The sequence below is a fragment of the Portunus trituberculatus genome, chromosome 32, assembly GCF_017591435.1.
Source record: "Portunus trituberculatus isolate SZX2019 chromosome 32, ASM1759143v1, whole genome shotgun sequence".
NCBI lineage: Eukaryota > Metazoa > Arthropoda > Malacostraca > Decapoda > Portunidae > Portunus > Portunus trituberculatus.
Window position 1 is genome coordinate 1122501 of NC_059286.1, and position 22500 is coordinate 1145000.

At 42.2% G+C, this 22500-nt stretch overlaps 1 protein-coding gene across 1 annotated transcript in view; it reads right to left on the bottom strand.

Annotated features, from left to right (window-relative positions):
* The window catches only part of LOC123511915, a 60422-nt gene that overhangs the window by 33109 nt on the left and 4813 nt on the right, over window positions 1-22500 (bottom strand). The window contains exons 2-3 of the mRNA XM_045267994.1: window positions 22263-22469; window positions 8388-8478 (exon numbers count right to left, since the gene is read on the bottom strand). Of these exons, the coding sequence (XP_045123929.1) occupies window positions 8388-8478; window positions 22263-22469 (298 nt within the window). The remainder of the gene's footprint in view (window positions 1-8387; window positions 8479-22262; window positions 22470-22500) is intronic.

The window sequence follows — 22500 nt, forward strand, 5'->3', positions numbered from 1 at the left end:
GAGTGTGTTACGTGGTCTCAGTCCTACCCGATGATCGGTCTATGAGCTCTGAGCTCGCTCCATAATGGCGAAGACTGGCTGGGTGACCAGCAAACGACCGAGGTGAATCACACACACAGTGGTTAGAGCGCTGGCTTCACAAGCCAGAGGACCAGGGTTCGATTCCCCGGCCGAGTGGAGATATTTGGGTGTGTCTCCTTACACGTGTAGCCCCTGTTCACCTAGCAGTGAGTAGGTACGAAATGTAAATCGAGGAGTTGTGACCTTGTTGTCCCGGTGTGTGGTATGTGCCTGGTCTCAGGCCTATCCGAAGATCGGAAATAATGAGCTCTGAGCTCGTTCCGTAGGGTAACGTCTGGTTGTCTCGTCAGAGACTGCAGCAGATCAAACAGTGAAACACACACACACACACACACACACACACACACACACACACACACACACCGCGTAGTGTAGTGGTTAGCACGCTCGACTCACAATCGAGAGGACCTGGGTTCGGGTCCCGGGAAGCGGCGAGGCAAATGGGCAAACCTCTTAATGTGTAACTCCTGCATCACCTAGCAGTAAACAGGTACGGGATGTAAGTCGAGGGGTTGTGGCCTCGCTTTCCCGGTGTGTGGAGTGTGTTATGTGGTCTCACTCCTACCCGAAGATCGGTCTGAGATCTGAGCTCACTCCATAATGGGGAAGACTGGCTGGGTGACCAGCAGACGACAGTGGTGAATTACACACGTACAAATTTACAAACGCGCACGCACACACACACAAACACACACACACACACACACACACACACACACACACACACACACACACACATACACACAAAATACACACAGACACACACAAACACATACACACACAGTTAGAGCGCTGGTTTCACAAGCCAGAGGACCGGGGTTCGATTCCCCGACCGGGTGGAGATATTTGGGTGTGTCTCCTTTCACGTGTAGCCCCTGTTCATCTAGCAGTGAGTAGGTACGGGATGTAAATCGAGGAGTTGTGATCTTGTTGTCCCGGTGTGTGGTGTGTGCCTGGTCTCAGACCTATCCGAAGATCGGAAATAATGAGCTCTGAGCTCGTTCCGTAAGGCTGGCTGTCTCGTCAGAGACTGCAGCAGATCAAACAGTGAACACACACACACACACACACACACACACACACACGGCTTCAAGGAGGAAAAAACGAATATTCGAACGATAGTCACAGTGGAGAAAGAAATTAGATGTTTGAGGGAGATGATCGCTATGGATTTTGAAAAGCAGGATCAGCTGATTGAGAAAAAACAAGGAGCTGAAGGAAAAGTGTGATAAGCTACAAGAAACGGTGAAAATGAAAATGACATGAAGAAAACTCTGAATGAAATAAAAAGAGAAAACAGCACCCTTAAGGTCAAATGTGAGAACTATGAAGTAGCTTTACACGAACTACAGGTGAAACTTGACACTAATGTGGGAGCAGGAAAGGGGATTAGTGAAACAAAACTAGAAGAATAGAAGATGGTCTGGGAAAAAGAACAAGAGGAAGAAAAAGTGAATTTCGCTAAAGTAGTTAATCAACAAATAAGGAAGAAAAGGGACACAGACATACAGGCGGTCAAAGAAAAGGAAGAGTTTGTGAGAGATACAGTCGACAAAAAGAAATGTATGCTCATATGTGGAATACAAGAGAGAAGAAAAAAGTAAAATTTGAGAGAAAAGGAGAAGAAAGAAATGGTTCAGCAAATTACCTCAGAGATCCAAGAGAGTCTTGAAAATGAAGTAGAAGAAACATACAGACTTGAAAGATACAGTGAGGGGATTAAAAGATCACTGAAAGTTAAAATTAGATCATAAGTAGGGGGTAGAAGAAATAATAGCAAGGATTGGAAAGCTGGCTGGTAACATAACATAACATAACATAAATAATAGGATAACAAAGGGCCACCAGGGCCCATCTAGGTTATCCTGTATCAGTCGCACAGCGACCTCGTCATCAGTACTTAAAGATACACTTACAAGTACACAATACATTATATAATAATTCTAAATATTTGGCCCATTAACAGGGCTAAGTCCTGCAGCGAATTCCTCTACAATCTGTGATTCCCATACATGGGGATCATGTCTTGTTTAACTATAGTAAATTTCTTATAAAAACTATCATGCAGCGCTATACATAATTACAAATCTAATAAATTTAAGTGCTTATCTAATCTGTTTTTAAACATTGTCAAACTAGTGCTATTTGCTAGTTGTATTCTGTAATTGTCCTTTTCACCCTGTACTGCACATGCTATCTTAGTATCATCTGCAAACTTTGATACTTTGCTACTAATTCCTATATCTAAATCGTTAATGTACACCAAGAAAAGAAGAGATCCTAGCACTGATCCTTGGGGTACCCCACTAACCACTTCCTTCCACTCAGAATTTGCCCCATTTAATACTACTCTCTGTTTCCTATCAGAAAGCCATTCACTAATCCAATCAACTAACCTACCCCCTATCCCATGTAGTCTCAATTTGTACACTAGCCTCCTATGCGGTACCTTATCAAACGCCTTGCTAAAATCTAGATATATAACATCTATGCTATTTCCATCATCTAACTCCTTGGTAATATATTCTAAGATATCTAGCAAATTTGTAAGACAGGACCTCCCTGATCTAAAGCCATGTTGGGTATCTCTAATTAATCTATTCTCATTTAAATGCTTCCAAATACTACCCTTAATGATTTTCTGTAGTATCTTACATACTATACTAGTTAAACTGATCGGTCTATAATTATTCGCATCATCCTTCCTACCTTTTTAAGATATTGGTGTAACATTAGCTAACTTCCAGTCCTGAGGTATCTCAGCAAACCTAAGTGATCTTTCAAAGATTAACTTAAGTGCTTCAGAAATACTGTCTACACCCTCCCTAAGTACTCTGGCATGTAGCTCATCAGGACCACTAGCTTTCCTATCGTCTAGTTCAAGAATAAATTTCCTAATAATTCCCGGTTTTATATCAATATTTTCTAAAGCTCTTAAACTACTCGTCGCACTGTTTGTAACAGGATTTCCTATTCTTTCCTAGTAAATACTGAAGAAAATTATTCATTCAATAATTCTACTATGTCTTCATTTTGATCCACTACTACACCATCTTTTCTGAGTGGTCCAATCCTATCCTTATTTCTTTTATCACTGACCTTGTAATAACTATATAATTTTTTGGGATCTTTACTCCCAGCTCTAGCTAGTTTTATCTCTGCCTGCCTTTTACTTTTTTTATAACCTTACTCAAATCATCCCTGACCTGTCTGTACCTAATCAAATCTACATCTTTCCCACTTTTCTGCAACTGTATATGCCCTCTTCTTCTCTCTGATCTGTCTACCTATCTCGTGAGTCCACCATAATGGCTTCCTGTTTCTCTGCCTTATATCTTTGTAAGGGATACACTGCATCACTATACCCTTTACTACAAACTTAAAAATATCCCACATCTCCTGTGCAGTTTTATTTCTAAAACTATCTTCCCAGTTTACCTTTCCTAATAACTGACGTAACCTACCATAATTGCCTTTCTGATAGTTTGGGACTCTAGTCTTATTCACTATATTATCCCTACTGGAATTAATGATAAATCTAATTATATGATGGTCACTGTTTGCTAAAGTCTCTCCTACCTCAACTTCCTTTAAACAATGCTCAATATTTGTTAGTACTATGTCTAAAACCTTCCTCCCCCTAGTAGGTTTATCTACCATCTGCACTAAATAGTTATCCTGAAAACTTTCCATAAACTTATTTTCACTAGCATCTCCTACCATCCTCTCCCAGTTTACTGACTTAAGATTAAAATCCCTAAGATAATTGTCTGACTAGTACACCCCTATTTATCTCATCTACCATAAGGTTGTCTACATCTGCTGACTGGTTAGGTGGTCTATAAAAGCTCCTACTCTAATAACCTTACTTTTGTTTACTCTAACATCCAGCCATAAGGACTCTACTCTGTTATCTACCTTAATACCATTAACCTGACTGGAAATGAAGGATTTTTTACATAAATAACTACTCCTCCACCTATCCTACCAATTCTCTGGTGTAAATACATAATGTATCCATCTACTTCATATTCTTTCCTATTTTCCTAAACTTTTCCTCATTTACCCATGCCTCTGTGACACATACAACATCTAAGTCCTCCTCAACTATATAACTAGATAACTCGTCCTCAGGATATAATGTTTGAAGAAGAGACAGAAGGGAAAAAGCAGGAGGATAGTGACTGAGTGTATATATATATATATATATATATATATATATATATATATATATATATATATATATATATATATATATATATATATATATATATATATATATGGAGGAGGTACAGTGCGGAGATAGAATGGCAGAGGTTTTAAGCAAAACAATTAGGACCAGTGGGAGAGAAAGAAGGAGTATCAAAGTAGCATATGTGCCGCCGAAGACTAATACATGGAGGCTTGATGTACATAAAGAAATGCAAATGGAAGTACTACTAAATTGCCAAGACAATATGTTAAGGAAGGACAAAAGAGTGCTGCTTGTAGGAGATCTAAACTACAAACATGTAAATTGGGAAGAGATGGATGTAAACAGTGACGCTGGACTTGGGCGGGGAAGAAGTGTTACAACTGGCAATGGTAATCACATTGGACCAAAGTGTGAAAGACTATACAATTTATAGAGGGGAAAAAGAGCCATGTATGCTGGATTTGGTATTTACAAAAAAAACCGGAGCCTTGTCCAACCATCAAATATCGGAGCCCAATGGGAAAAAGTGATCGTGTGATTATAGAAATTGAATTAGAGGATCAGAGAATTTTGAAATATAATGAGTGACACAAACAAAAAAAGACGGAATCACGCTAAGACAAATTTCGGAGGACTAAGAAGTTACTTTGGTAGTATTAGATGGAAGGAAACCATGCAAGGCAAGACAGTCCAAGAGAAGTATGAAATATTCCTAGACAAGTATAATGAGTGGGTAAAGAGATGTGTTCCAGAGTACAGAGTAAAAGAGGGCAAACACACGTGGTATAATGATATATATGTAAAAGCTATGAAGTGTAAGGATGCAGCTTGGAAAAAATTAAGGAAGCAACGAAACAAAGCAAATAAGAAGTAGTAAAAAGAGATACTGTTCAACCTACTCATGGATGACAGTATTCAAAATATAAAGGAGGAGGCACCGTGGACTATGTTGTTCGCGGATGACATCGTCTTGGTGGATGAAAGTAGAGATGGTGTGGAGAGAAAGTTGGAGAGATGGCGACGAGCATTGGAGGAGAGAGGTTTGAGAATTAGCAGGGAGAAGACGGAGTATCTGAATTTTAATGGTCGACAGGAGAGTGAAGTATGGATGCAAGATATGAAGTTAAAGGGTGTGAAGGAGTTCAGATACTTGGGCTCTCATATATCAGCGGACGGCAACCTGGATGGAGAGATCATTCACCGTATCCAATCGGGCTGGAAGAATTGGAAAAGAACAACTGGAGTGCTCTGTGACCGAAAAATTAGTGCAAGAGTAAAGGGAAAAGTGTTCAAATCGGTGGTTAGACCTGCCATGTTATATGGTGCGGAGACGTGGCCAATAAAGAAAGCACAGGAGAATAAGTTGGAGGTTGCTGAGATGAGAATGTTAAGGTGGATGCTTGGGGTGACAAGGAGGGATAAAGTGAGAAACAATTTTATAAGAGGAACAGCCAAAGTAACGGAGGTGACAAAGAAAGTACAAGAAAGGAGAATGCGATGGTTCGGTCATATCAAAAGGCGAGAAGAAGGATATGTCGGCAGAAGGATATTGGATATGGAAGTGGAGGGAAGAAGACGACGTGGCAGGCCAAAGAAAAGATGGAAGGATCGTATTGGAGAGGACCTGAGGGAGAGAGGATTGAGTGGAGAGGAGTTTGGGGACAGAGCCTTGTGGAGAAGACTAGTGAGGAACAGCGACCCCATATGAACATGGGAGCAGCTGCAGAAGAAGAAGAAGAAAAAGAGATACGCAACGAATATATTAGAAAAAGAAGGGAGGATAAGAGAAATTTTGAAAAAGATATAGTGAAGAGTTGTGAAGAAGAACCCAAGCTTTTTTAAAAGTATATAAATAGAAAAATGACAAATAGAGAGACCATCACTAAGTTAAAGAGATATAATAACAGAAGAAATTAGTGAACTTATGAACAAGAGCTTAAATAAGTATTTAATGAAGAGGGAGATTTCAAAGAACCAAACAACCAAGCGACACAAGAAGGATTAAGAAACATTGTGGTGAATAAGCAAAGCATCAGTAAACTACTACAAAAGGTGGACGTGCGAAAGGCAATGGGGCCAGATGGAGTGTCAGGATAGACACTGAGGGAATGTAGATAACAAATGGTGGAACCAATCTGGGATGTGATCAACAGCTCTCTGATGGAAGGGAAGGTACCAAGGGAGTGGAAAAGAGAAAATATAGTCGCAATATACAAAGGAGGAAAAAGACCGAGCCCCTAAATTATAGACCAGTGTCACTGACTAGTGTTGTGGGAAAGATCTGTGGAATTGTAATTAAAGAAAAATGGTTAGAATATCTGGAGGAAAATTAGATAATAAGTAACTTCCAATTCGGTTTCAGAAAAGAAAGATCATGCATAACAAATTTACTAAACTTTTATACAAGAGTAATAGATGAAGTACAAGGGAGAAATAGATGGGCTGACACAATGTATTTGTACCTAGAAGACTCCTATGGAAAATAGAACACATCAGTGGAATAAAGAGAAATATCTTAAAATGAATGACAGACTAACTAACAGATCGGGAAATGAGGCCAATGATAAGAGACACCCCATCAAGTTGGAGCACAGTTACTAGTGGTGTACCACTAGGTTTAGTGCTGGATCCAATTATGTTACAAGTATACATTAACGATATGCAAGTAGGTCTGAGTAGCTTCATAAGTTTGTTTGCCAATGATACGAAACTTTTGAAAGTAGTAAGGAACATCGAAGACTGTATGGAATATCAGAAAGATATTAACAAGATCTGAAATGAAGCCATAAATGGAAATTAGAATTTAATACCAGAAAATGCCATGTAATTGAAATTGGTAAAAGTAATGGACAAGTATGATGAAAAAGATCATAACCACATTGATAAGACTTAGACTAGAATATGCGACAGTGGTGTGGTCACCATACAAACAGGAAGACGTCAAGAAAATAGAAAGAATCCAAAAGACCGCTACACAAATGGTGCCAGAAATAAAGAATCTTCCCTATTAAGAAAGACTGAAGGAAATGGAACCACCATCTTTGAAGGACAGACGGGAAAGAGTAGATCTAATAACGATGTATAAGTTAGTAAACCATATGGAAAAGAAAGATAGACAGGACCTGGTATCACTAACAGACGATGGAGGTAGGCGAACAGGAGAAAACTCCAAGATCATGAAAAATCAGTGTTCGAGAAACAATAAAAGTTTAGCTTTCCACAGAGGACGGTTGGTATTTGAAATGGATTGAGTGAAACGATTATAGCAGCAGAACGTGTGCACAAATTTAAGGAAAAATTGGATAAATGTAGATATGGAGACAGGTCACTATTAGCCCTCTCCAACCCTGCAATATACAGCTAGCTAAATACAACTAGGTAAATACTGTATATACACCTCCAGTTTAATGTGTCTAAGTGATTAAGATTTAATATTTTCAGAATATATTCAACTATCTGTATATTCTTGACCTGAACGGTTCCAGTTCCCTCCAGGTACATTATATAATTAGGTATCACGGGTATATATTTAATCTAGTAAAGTATAATCAACATATATTTTTCATCTTAATTCATGTACTTTCACTTTATACTGCGCTCAATTAAACTTTTATTTATATATTAATTTGTCTTTTTTTTTTACCAAGACATACACGAGTTTAATTCTTTTTTTAAATGCTATGATGGGGTTGCATTTTTTCGTAATAAATGGATTAAGTTCATACATGTTATTCATCACAATCATCATCGTATCGATCATCATCACGTTGTTGTTGGTTTTCTGCTTCTTCCTTCTCTTCCCGTCTTCTTCTTTCTCCTCCTGCTCCACCTCCTCCTACTGCTTCTCCTCCTCCTCCTCCTCCTCTTTTTTCTTCTTTTCCTTGTTCTTGTTCTTGTCCTTGTTCTTGTTCTTCTTGTTCTTGTTGTTCTTCTTCATTTTAATTCTTTTATTCTTCTTCACGCGTGAGATGTGACGCAATGTACTTCTTTTTCACACGTGAGGTGTGACGCAATGTACCATAAAATCATATCACCCACTCCCTGAGCCCCCTCTCTCTCTCTCTCTCTCTCTCTCTCTCTCTCTCTCTCTCTCTCTCTCTCTCTCTCTCACCTTTCAGTTTGTGGCGCGAGAAGAAGGCTCGGTTACAAATGACGACGGATGGCAGCTGCAGACCTCCCTCCTGCAACAGCTTGACCGTTGTCTGAAGGATGGAACAGTAAAGAGAAAGGAGGAAGAGTAATGGGAAAGGGAGGAAGAAGGGAATGTTAGACAAGCAGGGAAGTATGTAAGATGAAGGAAGAAGGATGTTGTTTAGATTGTGTTAGGAACTAAGTAAGGACGGAAGAAAGAATAAAAAGCCATTGTATGAATTGTATAATAAAGGAAGGAAGGAAGGGATGGTTATATGTACTAAACGTACAATGTATGGAAGGAGACAGGGTGAGGCGTTTCAAGGTGTAAACTCTCAAGTTGTACCAAATTGCATCAACACAATCTCTCTTTCAAGTCTTCATTCATCATCTTGACAGGGCTTATGACAAATTGCGCTGCAACCCCAAAAATTCTGGGTAATGTAAGATTTTCTGTAATATTAGCTAACTTAAAATGAACTAACCTAACTTGACCTAAACTAACTTTAAGTAATCTAACATGGGACATAGAAAAAAAAAACATTACCTAATCCAATTTAAACTAAACTAACCAAATATAATCAAACCTAATCTAAATAAATCTAAGCTTAGCCAATCTAACCTAAACTATCTTAACTTAACCAAACGTAACCTCACCCTAACTTAACCTAACCTTACTTATCCTAAACTAAGTTGATTTATCTTTACCTCAGCCAATCTAATCAAACTGCATAATTGCCAAAATGGAGCACACTCAGTCTCTCTTTCCTTTTCGGGAAATCTCCATTCTTGAGAACTTCAATGTCCACACACAAGCTTTGGCTCTCCTCTCTATTCGCTAACCATTCTGGTGAACTAACCTTTGACTTTGTTAGTCTCCATGACCTAGAGCAACTGGTGCAACACCCAATTTTCTCCGTTGGTCTCCTCTGATCACAATGTCATATCTTAACCTCTCCTATTTTTCCTGAAGTTTTCCCAAGGCGGAGGTGGCTCTGGGAATTTCTCTCTATTAGTTGCGGCATCTGAGGAGGTATTATGCTGATTTCCTTGAAATGACTACTACTTCCGTATCAGATTCATCTCTGTATGCTGAATGCATAAAAGAGGTGATAATGTCTAACATGGACGCGTACATTACTCTCTCTCTTGACCTAAACAATCCAAACATTAGCTTATTAAAGCCTGTTCTCATGCTTTTTCTTAAGAGGAGAAGCCAGCCGAGGGTAACAAAAGATTTAAAAAAGGCCCACTTCAATGATATTTCCCTTAAAGGTCAAAACATCCCTCTTAAAAAGAAGTCAATTCGTACAAATAATGGAAATACAGAAGCAGGCAGGAGCTCCAGAGTTTACAAGAGAAAGGTATAAATAATTGATAGAAATGATTAACTCTTGCATTAAAGGGTTGGACAGAAAAGGGGTGAGAGGAAGAAAAAAACTTATGTAACGAGGCTGCAGGAGGAGAAGAGATCAGAAGAGCAGTTAACATGAAAATAGCGAAATGAGCTGGCAAGAGATGGAAGATTCCGGGGGTGAGAAAGAGGCTAAAGACAATCGGTCAGAAGAAGGGAGTTGATGAGACGAAAAGCTTTTGATTCCACCCTATCCAATAAAACTATGTGAGGGGAACCCATCTTCCAAACATGCGAAAAGTACTCCACACAAAAACGGATAAGGCTCTCGTACAGAATTAGCAGTTAAATGGTCGAAAAAAAAAGCTGATGGAGACGTCTCAGAACTCCTAACTTCATACAGGCTGTTTTAGCAAGAGATTAGCTGTGATGTTTCCAATTTAGATTTGAGTAAATCACAGACCAAGGATATTCATTGTAGAAGAAGGGGACAGTTGAGTGTCATCGAAGAAGTGGGGAGAGTTGTCTGGAATGTCGTGTCGTGTTGATAGATGGAGGAATTGAGTGTTTGAGCCATTAAACACTATTAAGTTTTCTGTGCCTTTATCAGAAATCTTAAAAAGACCAGAGGTCAGGTGTTCTTAGTCGTCCGTGCTTATCAGAAATCTTAAAAAGACCAGAGGTTTGAAAGATTAGAACGGTCACCCTTTTTGAGGAACAGGCTGAATATAGGCAAACTTCCAGCAGTAAGGAAAGGTAGAAGTCGATAGACAAAGTTGAAAGATTGACAGACTGGCGATCATATAGAAGTGCAAGCATCTTCCTTTTGAGGAGTTTCAAAACTTTAGACAGATTAAACTTATAGGAAAGTTTTGGAACAATAGGAAGGACCCCATCATTTGCAAGCACGGAAAGTTTTTTTGGAACAATAGGAAGGACCCCATCACTTCCATAAGCCTTCCGAGGGTGTAGGCCAGCGAGAGCATAGAAGACATCATTACAAGGAAAATTGATAATAGAAGGTATGAAATAGTCAGAGGGAGGGGGGGAGAGGGAGGGACAAACCCAGAATCATCCATAGTGCAATTATTAACAAAGGTTTTAGGAAAGAGTTCAGCTTTAGAGATAGATGAGATATGAGTGATGGCATCAGTGTAAAATATAGGAGGAAAAGATAAAGAAGTAAAGTTATTGGAGATTTTTTTTGACCAGATGCCAGAAATCTCGAGGGGAGTTGGAGTTTGTAAGATTTTGACAGCATTAGACTTGGGAACCGCCTTGTCGTGATGGGAACCGCCTTGTCGTGGTGGGGGCTTGCCCTGTGACCTGGCGAGCTAGGCTAGAGGGGCTTAGGCCCTGCTCTGCCCTTTCGAGGGGAGAGGGCTACCCATGCTAGTAAGGTCGCCAGTGAGGGGCCAGACTAAATGGTTCCTACGTAGGCTGCCAGTGGACCAGCGGAGCCACCCGCTGGAGGGATCGCCCAATAGGGGCCGTCCTGTGCTGGATGGTTGGGTGTCCAGGCTGGGATGCTTTGGGAGGGGTCTCAGCTCTGTCGTGGACAAACATTCGTATCATGTGGGGCCTTTTTTAAAACGACTGGTCCGCATGGGGACGAGGTACCCGTCCACGGCAGCCAGCGCTCCTCCCATTGTAGTCCCAGTAGGTGGTTTCCCTTGCCCTGGAGCCAATTTTTGTGTAGCTGTTTTTTATGGGAAAACACAAAAACATTCAGGTTCTCGTGAGGTGGCTGACCTGGCCCACGAGACGTCATCTTCAGGTCTGAGTGGGAGGAGGATTCCCTCCACAAGGGCCTCCCACAGCAGTCTCCTGTTCTGGGAGTTCTTCTGAGGGACGCATTTCTGCTGCATATGACTCTCTTGTGATGGTAAATGTTAATCCATCATTTTCCTATCATGCCTTGCACTCACTTCTCAAGGCGTATGGTACGGTTGTTCGCATTCGACTGGTTTATGATAAGGACTTTCCTTCTAACCGCTGCTATGTAACGTTTATGTCATGTGATGAAGCCCGTTTAGCTTATGAACATGTAGCATCTCTGCCCTTGCCGGCCATGGCTTTAAAACTGAATTTCTCCAGTCACGTAATATTTCAGACAGTGACATGGATTACATCCCAAATGTTTTTGAAAACTATTTAGAGAATTCAGTTCCTGAAGTCCGCCATATCCCGCCTCCACGTTGGTATGTGGCGTACTACAGAAATGGGCGTGGGAATTTCATCCATGCCTCCCGGTACCTGTCCAAAGAAATCGGCACGATTCCTGAGGGAACCTCAAGAAATATGGGAAGGGGTGCTAGTGCGAGCAAAGATATTACGCAAGCGAGGATGTTGCAACATCTCCCATGCCCTTCTGACAGCATGTTTGAGACTGTTAAGGCTCATCCCACCTTTAATTATAGTAAAGGTTGTGTTTATAGTCAAGATCTTTATGAATTTCCAGAAGAGGAAATACTAGCAATGTGTCCTAGCTCAGTACAAAAGGTGACTAAGATGAGGAACTCCTCCAACATGGTCCTTCTCACCTTTTTGGTTCCACCCTTCCTGACCGTGTTAATATCGGTCCTATCAATCTTAGGGTGAGGCGTTTTGTTTCTCGCCCTCTTCAGTGCTTCTCATGCTATGGGTACGGTCACGGCAAAAGCTCGTGTAAGGAAGCTTCCCGATGTGGTAATTGCTCTGCACTCGACTCACATTCAGAGGAGCATTGCAATGGTGCAGCTTATTGTTTTCATTGCCGTGATGCTCACCAGGTACGTTCCAGGCAATGCCCCAGGTATCGCCTGGAGCAGGACATTCTACAGCTTGCTAACAGTCAGTTTATCAGCCTCGGTAGCGCCCGCCGTGAACTCCTGTACCGCCAGAAGGACGGTACTGGTGCGACATCCTATGCTTCATTGGCCGCTCGCTCTTCGGCTGAGTCTGCCGGTCCGAAGACAACTCCTGCTACCTCTCGCTCTGTTGGGGCGGGTGGTCCTGTTCATCTGGCCAATAGGTTTGCCCTTTTGTCCGATGACTCGGTTGAGTCATCTCTTAGAAGTGACGAGAAAATACGGACTTGACCAAAGTCACCCATGTAGTAGATGTCCATTTGCCACCTGTATCGCCTAAGCCTTTGAAGGGCCTGACCAAACGGCACCGCGGCTCTGCGGAGTCGATAGATTTAGCTCAGCCTAAGCAGTCTAAGTTTCTCCCGGTGCACATAATCGTGAGTCCTCCAGGGACCGCTCTGCAATGGTAGCTCCAGTAGTTTCTGTCCAGCCTTCTGTGACGCCCTCCGTCTCAGATCGGGCTTCTTGTGATGAGGACGGTCTGAGCATGGAGACGTCCGATGATATTGTCACAGCCGTCCCTCGTGGACCCACTGTATCGGAAAGTGCAGTCCAGCCTGATCCTCGTCCTCCGAGGACCGGTAAAAGTGATGATGGTTCGCATCACCCACCGATAAGCCGAAAGGCTGCGGTCCAACGACCCGGCACATCTCAACTCCCGGTGTCTTCTCGTCGTTTGATTATTTCTAGTCAGGTCAGTCACGGGCAGCCTCAAAAGGCTCGCTCGTCCACTGCACCCAAATAGTCGTCTTCAAGCTTCTACAGTGGAACTGTAGAGGCCTTCGCGCCTCGTGGGGAACTCCGAGCTTTGCTGTCGGAGTTCTCTCCAGCCTGTGTAGCTCTACAAGAGACTATGATAGGTGATAGTACTTATTCTAGTCCTCCTGGCTATCGTGCCTTTTTAACACTCCTTTCCTGACCAGGGCCACCACGGTGGCACAGCTATTCTAGTCCGTCAGGATATACCTGTTATCCCGGTACAACTTAACTCTCCCTTCAGGTGGTTGCTGTTAAGGTCTTTATGGGACGACTGTACACCATCTGCAGTTTATATCTCCTCCTCGGCTTCCTGTCTCCAGGGGTGAGCTTGACGGCCTGGTGCGTCAGCTGACTCCGCCTTTTCTTTGTTGGGAGATTTTAACGGCCGTCACCCATTGTGGGATGAAGGTGCTAGTAATCCTCGTGGGGTTTTAATCGGTTCTTTTATTGAGGATGAGGGATTGGAGGTTTTAAATTCTGGGGATGTTACACATTTCCACAGTCCTACTGGGACTTTTACAGCTATCGATCTTTCTCTTTGTACATCTAATTCTTTCCTTGATTTTAATTGGCGGGTCCTACCGGATTTACACGGTAGTGACCACTTTCCGATTTTATTGAATCTGTGAAATCTGAGCCACAGTCCCGGCCCCACGCTGGGTTTTAGACAAGGCAGATTGGCCTCGATTCACAGACCTTAGCTCTTTTATCCGTCCGCTGGCTGACTTTTCTACTTGTGCTGAGGCTGTTGATTATTTTACCGATTTTTTATTTCAGTAGCGCTTCAGACAATCCCTAGGACGTCAGGTCGCTTTACTAAGCGTCCCGTTCCTTGGTGGAACGCAGCATGCACTGCAGCGGTGAAAGAGAAACGGGCAGCTTTCTCTCGTCTCCGGCGACATCGTGGGGACCCGCAGTGCCTGGAAGCTTTTCGGCGCTGCCGAGCTCGGGCCCGCCGCGTTTTGAAAGAGGCACAAAGAGCCTCTTGGAAAGCTTATGTCTCTTCCATTAATGCCCGCACCCTCTTACGGATGTCTTTAACAAAGTCCGCCGAATTGCTGGGAAGTATTCTGCTCCTCCCCCACCAGTTTTGTTGTCTGCTGGGCGAACGGTGGCAGACCCTAGGACTGTCGCCGACCTCTTCGCGGAGCACTTTGCCAGTGTTTCCCGGAGGCATCCTGCAGCCCAGGCGCACGTCACCGCCAGAGAATGGAATCTCTCGGCATAAATTTTTCTTCCACTGGAGGAGTCTTATAATGTCCCTTCTCTGCCTCCGAGTTGCGGACTGCTTTGTCCCAGTGTCATGACTCTTCTCCTGGGCCAGATGATATTCCTTATGCCTTCTTGCGCCACATGTCTGACAGTGCTTTTAACTTTTATTAAATCTTTATAATATGATTTGGCATACCGGTGACTTTCCATCTTCTTGGGCTGTGGCAGTGGTTCTCCCATTTCCGAAGCCTGGGAAAGATAATCTCCAGGCTACGAACTACCGTCCTATATCTTTGACGTCCTGTATTTGTAAAGTGTTAGAAAAGATGGTAAATGTAAGACTCATGTGGTATTTGGAGAGAGGGAAGTACTTGTCATCGGTACAGTACGGCTTCCGAAAGATGAGGTCTACTACTGATGCTCTTTTATCCCTAGAGTCTTCCATTTGTGAGGCCTTCGCTAATCACCACCATCAAGTAACAGTATTTTTTTACCTGGAGAAGGCCTACGACACGGCTTGGTGTCATGGCATTTTACAGTCTTTGTTTAATTTTGGCCTTCGTGGCCACCTTCCTATTTTTATCCAGCAGTTTTTATCCAGACGTCTTTTACGGGTTCGAGTTGGGAGTGTTCTCTCCGATGCTACAGCTTTAAATGACGGTGTCCCACAGGGAAGTATTCTTAGTGTTACGCTATTCGCAGTTGCAATAAATGGTGTTATAGATACTCTACCGGATGGCGTTCACAGCTCTTTATATGTGGACGACTTGTGCATCTCTTTGCTGCTGCTAGGATGTCACTGATTGAGCGCAAGCTCCAACTGGCGATCAATAGGGTGTCCAGTTGGGCCAACATGAACGGTTTTCGATTCTCCACCTCAAAGACCGTAGTCTATGCATTTTGTCGCAACCGTGGTGTCCATCCAGACCCGATTTATATTTAGCCAATAGACGCCTCTCATGTGTGGAGGCGACTCGATATCTTGGCCTTTGTTTGACAACCGTCTCACCTGGGTTCCCATTTCCGTTCTCTTAAGGCGTCTTGTCGGCAGGCACTATCCCTTCTTCGGGTTTTAAGTCACACCTCTTGGGGTGCGGACAGGGACACGTTGCTGCTTCTTCACCGTACACTCATACTTCCAAAGCTGGAATACGGCTGTGAGATCTACTCATCCGCAACGGATGCACGACTACGCACGCTTGACCCCGTGCATCATGCTGGGGTCCGCTTGGCTACGGGTGCATTTCGGACATCTCCAATACCTAGCCTTCTAGTGGATGCTGGTTTCTGGCCGCTCGACCTCCGGCGCCAGTCTTCGATGCTCCGGTGTTGGTTTCGCACCCACCGTCTTCCTGATTCTGTCCCTTGTCTGTCAATGTTGCGGGACTCGCGTTCGCAGGCGTATGTCACTCGACCGAGTCTCCTAAACCTTTTGGCCTTCGAGTGGCAAATCTCATGATGGAGTTATCTATCGACCCCACTCCTGTGTACTCTTTCCGGCTCCCACGAGTTGGTTATTGGCAGCTTCCTGTTGTTTCATTATGCCCTCCTGCCATGGATGGCAAGAAGGATTTTCTGCCAGCTCTGTCCCACACACGGTTTTAGAACACTTTTTATCCATTCTGATGATATCCCTGTTTTTACTGATGGTTCCAAATCCGACGCAGGCGTTGGATTTAGTGTGGTTTTCCTCTTTTTATCGGTCTGGCAGCCTTCCTTCAGTGGCCTCCGTCTTTACTGCGGAGCTGTCTGCCATAGTCCTAGCTTTACAGATTATTTTACTCTCCCGGTTTCGTCTTTTACAATTTTTAGTGACTGTCGCAGTGCTCTTACTGCTCTCTCTTGCACTATCTCCTTAACCCTTTGGTTTTATCAGCCCTGGAGTGGCTATATCTTCTTACCAACGAGGATATCGTGTTGGGTTCTGTTGGGTCCCTGGTCACGTTGGTGTTCCTGGGAATGAACACGCAGATCGCCTCGCTAAAGAGGCAGCAAGTCGCGCTCCATCTCCTTCCCCTGTTCCGTTTCGAGATGTATTTCCTCTAATTCGTGTGGCAGTTGCAGCAATTTGGCAGAGGAGATGGCTAACGGGGGTCGCAACCTCGAAAATGGGAGAGATCACTACTTCCACATCCCTCAGTGGACATACACCCATGTCCGGGATCGCCGTGCACAGACTTTATTGGCGCGACTTCGTATAGGTCACACGTACCTTACACAAAGGTACCTCCTGACCAGGGACCCTCAACCTTACTGTGATGACTGCTTGGTGCCGCTTACGGTGCGGCACCTACTAGTGGAGTGCCCCAGTTTGACTGACTTACTCGTAAGACACCGCTACCTCTACCGCTGTCGCGATTGAGATAATGGTGTCTATTATATCTCAAAGGTCCTTGGACCAGAGTGTCTGGCCCAGGGCCATGACGTTTTTAGGTTTTTGGGAGAAGCTGACATGGAAACAGTATTCATTCCAGGAAAAATCATCATAATACCTCCTCAGGTCCCCCCAACTGGCAGAGGGAAAACATCAGAGGCCCCTCCACTTTGTGGGATCTTGAGTAAGGATTAGGGAAATAGGAAAAGTTAAGATATGAAATTTTAATCGGAGGAACCCAATGGAGAAAATAAGGTAACAGCATAAGCGGTAGGATTATAGGTAAAAAAAAGGTCAAGAAAGTTGGACACATCTCCAAGATGGTCAAGAACCGATTAGGGTGTTGCGCCAGTTGCTGTAGGTCATGGAGGATAACAAAATTGAAGGCTAGTTAACCAGAATGGTAAGTGAATGGAGAGAAAAGCCAGAGTTCGTGGCGAATATTGAAATCTCTAAGTATGGAGATCTTCGCAAAAGGGTAGAGGGACAAAATGTGCTCCAATGAAAAAATTAAATCATCAAAGAATTTACTATGGTCAAAGGAGTTACAGATAAATATATTTACAAAATGACTATTGATTCGAAGCCAGATGGTGGAAATCTTGGAAGATTAAAAGGCATGGACACAAATACAAGTCAAGTCGTTTCGCTCATAGACACAACACCCAGCTTTGGAACGAAAATGAGGATAGAAAAAGTAAGAGAGAACAGAGAAGGGGCTACTGTCAGTTGCCTCAGGCAGCTGTGTTTCTGTGACGAAAAGAAGATGAGGTTTAGTAGAGAAGAGGTGGTGCTGTAGAGACTGAAAAATAGATCTAAGACCGCAAATGTTGCAGAATTTAATGAAATAAACGTTGAGGGAGGTGTCAAAAAATTGTGGTTCGCTACTGAGAGAGCATTCCGACCTGAGGACATAAATGATCCCCATCCCAGAAAGGGACTCCGAGCCTGGATTTGTAGCCACCACTTTCTTTTATTTTAAGTTCAAAGAGTTTATTTATGTAGCAACTGCATGTAGTTTTGTGTCAAGAAGTAGAGTTGTCTTTAGAGGGCAGGCTGTGAGAGCCCCCTTCAGTTGTGGGACAGAAAGGACACCTAGCTAAAGTTATCTCTGATAACTTTATTTCTTTTATCTATCCCTCCTTTATTTCATCTGAATAGCACAACTGCAATTTTTTTTTAATAATAATAATAATAATAATAATAATAATAATAATAATAATAATAATAATAATAATAATCGCAGTTATGATAATAATAGTCGTTATTTTTCAGTAATTGTTTATTATTATCATTATTATTATTATTATTATTATTATTATTATTATTATTATTATTATTATCATTATTATTATTTTATTATTATCATTATTATCGTCATCATCATCATCATTATTGTATCATTATTAACATCATTGCTATTATTAATCTCTCTCTCTCTCTCTCTCTCTCTCTCTCTCTCTCTCTCTCTCTCTCTCTCTCTCTCTCTCTCTCTCTCTCTCTCTCTCTCCCACATTGGGTATGTAAGTATACGTAAGTACACTGATTCACTGAGCAAGAATGAACAAAGGTACTCAGTACGTTTGGATGTTTGGGGACCAATTGTCTTGAGTCTGAATTGGTTTGGGGACCAGTTGACTCGGGTCTCAACTGTCTTGGGTCTGAACTGACTTGGTGATCAACTGTCTAGGGTCACAATTGACTTGTGGACCAGATGATCTGAGTACCAATCGCTTGAGGACCAACTGAATGTAAACCCCCCTCTAAAGGCAACTCTCCTTATTCAAACAAAACACATGCACTTACTACACACACACGCTTAGCTTAAAAAAAAAAAAATGGCGACTCCAAATCTAGCTCCAGAATCCCCTTCTGTTAAGGGGACCAGGAATGTCCCCAGGTTGGACTGCTCTCTTTTTGGCGACCCAAAATGTCTTGACACCTCCCCCAACTATTTCTTTATTAACGTCTGCAACATCCGCAGTCTTAGATATGATTTTCAATCTGTGGAACACCACCTCTCCTCTACTAAACTTCATCTTCTTTTCTTCACAGAAACACAGCTGTTTGAAGTAACTGACAGTAGTCCCTTTTCTGTTCCCTCCTACTTACTCTATTCTTATTTTCGTTCTAAAGTTGTATGTTGCGTTTTTCTCCATGGAATCATGCCAAGTCTGTTCTTCAACTTGCCAAAACACTCCTTTATAAATAAATAGATGTCAAAATCTTTCATACTCTAACTCCCCTCGTGAGCTCTGGCATCTAGCCAGACAACAACTATACATTCATCTTTCCCTCCTATATTTCATCCTGCTGGCGCCACCGCCATCTCATCAGTTTCTAAAGCTAAACTCTTTTCTCAAACCTTTGCTAACAAATCCATCTTAGATGAGTCTGGGCTTGTCCCATCCTCTCCTCCTCCCTCTTTAACTATTTCATGCGTTCAATCAAAGTTTTTCGTAATTATATTTTCCATGCCCTCGCTAGCCTAGACCCTCGGAAGGCTGATGGATCTGATGGGCCCCTTCTATTGTTCTCAAAGACTGTACTTCCGTGCTTGCACAATGGCTGGCCAAACTCTTCTAACTGTATCTACCCACTTCTACCTTTTTTTTTTGCTGGAAGTTTGCCTACATTAAACCTGTTCCTAAAAAGGGTGACCATTTTAATCTCTCGAACTACCGCCATATAACTTTAATCTCTTTCTTGTCTAAAGCTTTTGAATCTATCCTCAATAGAAAGATTCTTAAACATCTGTCACTACATAATCTATATGATCATCAGTATGGCTTCCGTCATGGTCGCTCTACTGCTGATCTTCTTACTTTTCCTACTGAGTCTTAGTCATCCTCTTTTAGAGATTTCTGTGAAACTTTTGCTGTTGCGTTAGAGATATCGAAAGCTTTTTATTTCAAACTGCGTCTTACTGTTTCTATCCTTCTCTCTGCAACTTTGTCTGAAGTTTTCTTTCCGACTGTTCTATTGCATCCGTGGTAGAGGTCACTGTTCTTCTCCTAAATCTATTAATAGTGGTGTTCCGCAGGGTTCTGTCCTGTCACCTTCTCTCTTTCTACTATTCATTAATGATCTTAACAAAACTTCTTACCCAATCCACTCCTACGCTGATGATACCATTCTACATCTCTCCACGTCATTCCAGAGACGACTAACCTTAAGGAAGTTAACGTATCACGCAGGGACGCCACATAACGCCTGACTTCTGATCTTTCTAAGATTTCTGATTGGGGCAGAGAAAACCTCGTAGTGTTCAATGCCTTAGAAACTCAATTTCTCCATCTATCAACTCGACACAACTTTCCAGATAACTATCCCCTCTTCTTCAATGACACACAACTGTCTCTCTATTCCACACTGAATATCATCGGTCTGTCCTTCACTCACATCTCCTTTTGCTAAAACAGCTTTAATTGAAGTTAGGCATTCTGAGGTGTCTCCACCAGTTTTTCTCGCCCCTCCATCTGCTAATTATGTGCAAAGGCATTCTCCGTCCTTGTATGGAATTTTTTTCATGTCCTGGCCTATAGCACCTGTAGGTAACTTGAAGAGCATTGGAAGCGCTGTTAAGCTTCCACTAGCGCAGGCAATTTTATTTATAGTGGTACCAAATTAGGGCACTTATCACTACCTCAGCGCATCTTTGTTGTAACCACCTAGAACCTGGGTATCATGGTGACACATAGGTAACTTTAAACCATTCGAAGACCATGCAAAGTATCAAGGAGATACGTAGTGGGATTTCGAATCTACGCGTGGACATCTGCCCGTTCCCACATTTGCCACCTTATCTACTTTACCACAGCCTTCCTACTCTTCATGTTTTGGGGGTTCAACTCACACAGTTTTATTAGAAACGATGGAATGACTGATTGTCTTCAGCTCTTTCTATTTCTTATCGCCATTTTCATGCTGCTAACAGCTCTACTTACCTTGCTAACTGCATGGCTCCCCTTCTCCTGCGGCCTCACTGCACAAAGCTTTCTTCTTCCTCTCACCTCTATTCTGTCCAACTCTCTAATACAAGAATTAACCATTACTCTCAATCATTCTTAACTTTCTCTGGTAAACTCTGGAACTCCCTGCTTGCCTCTGTATTTAATTTTTCGTGCGATTTGACTTCTTTTAAGAGGAAGGGTTCAAGACCTACTTTATTTATTTATTTATTTTTTTTTTTTTTTGCTCCTTGGCTAGCTTAAATTTTGCATAAAAAAAAAACTTCATGTCAAGTTTCCTTTCTGACCATTCTATTGTTGCTACAGTAGACGGCCAATATTCTCCTAAATCTATTAACATTGGTGTTCCTCAGGGTTTTGTCCTGTCATCCACTTTCTTCCTGTTATTCATCATTGGGATTTGAAAATATCTCATTGGGCTAAATAAATTTAGTATTGTTTAATGCCTTAAAAATGATTTTTTTTCCATCTATGAACTCCACACAATTTTAATATTAATTATTTCCTCTTCCTTAATGACACTTAACTGTCTCCTCTTTTCTACAGTGAATATCCTTGGTCACTCCTTTACTCATAATCTAAACTAACTGGAAACTTCGCATGTCTACTTTAGCCGAACCAGCTTCTAAGAAGTTCAGCATTTTGAGTGATCTCCGCCAGTTTTTCCATCCCCAGCCCCTCTCAAATGCTGACGCTGTAAAGTAGTACATCGGGAACTGTATGGGAGTTCCTCTCTACACATTTTTCTTTGTAATTTTAGATAGGGAGAAATCAAAGGTTTTCTTCCTATCAACTCCTTTCCTTTGACTGTCTTCTGTCTCTTTCTCATCGCCACAATGGTGAATGTCTTTTAGTGATAATTTCGCGCCATCTGCTCGTCTAATCATGGCAACTGCATGCCTCCCCTCCTTCCGTGGCCTTCTTGCACAAGAATGCTTTCTTTCACTCCTATTTTATCCGTCTCTTTAAAGGACTTGATTAACCAGTACTCTCAATCATTCATTTCTTTTCTTTGGTAAACTCTGGAACTCTCTGCCTGCTTCTGTATTTCGGCTTTATATGACCTGAACATATTTAAGAGACTTGACATTTATTCCATTATTATTTCATTTGAGGGGCGCTATCTCTTTTGACCCTATTGAGGGATCGGTACTTTAGTTAGACTTTTTTTTATTCATATTTTTTATTACCTTTTGCCGGCTTTCCATATTACAAAAAAAAAAAAAACATATATATATAACCTAACCAATCCTAACTTAATCCCAACCCAACCTAACCAACCTACCTCAACCTAATGAAATCTAACCAAAACTAACCTAACCTAACATTGCCATACCTGTGACTGTGGCTCCCGAGACCAGAAATCCATACACAGGACTGCTGCCACGTACAGGAGGAAGGAAAATAGGGCGAGTGTCACAACCAACCAGAAGAGACCCAGGAGATTGTGCCGGTTGTTCCACGTGTGCCCGATGCCGTGAGCTGTCGCTTCCTGGCACATAAGGTCCGTCATCTCCGCCACTGTGCGTTTCTTCACGAAGTCCTCCAATGATAGGAAGTATATAAGAAGTCAC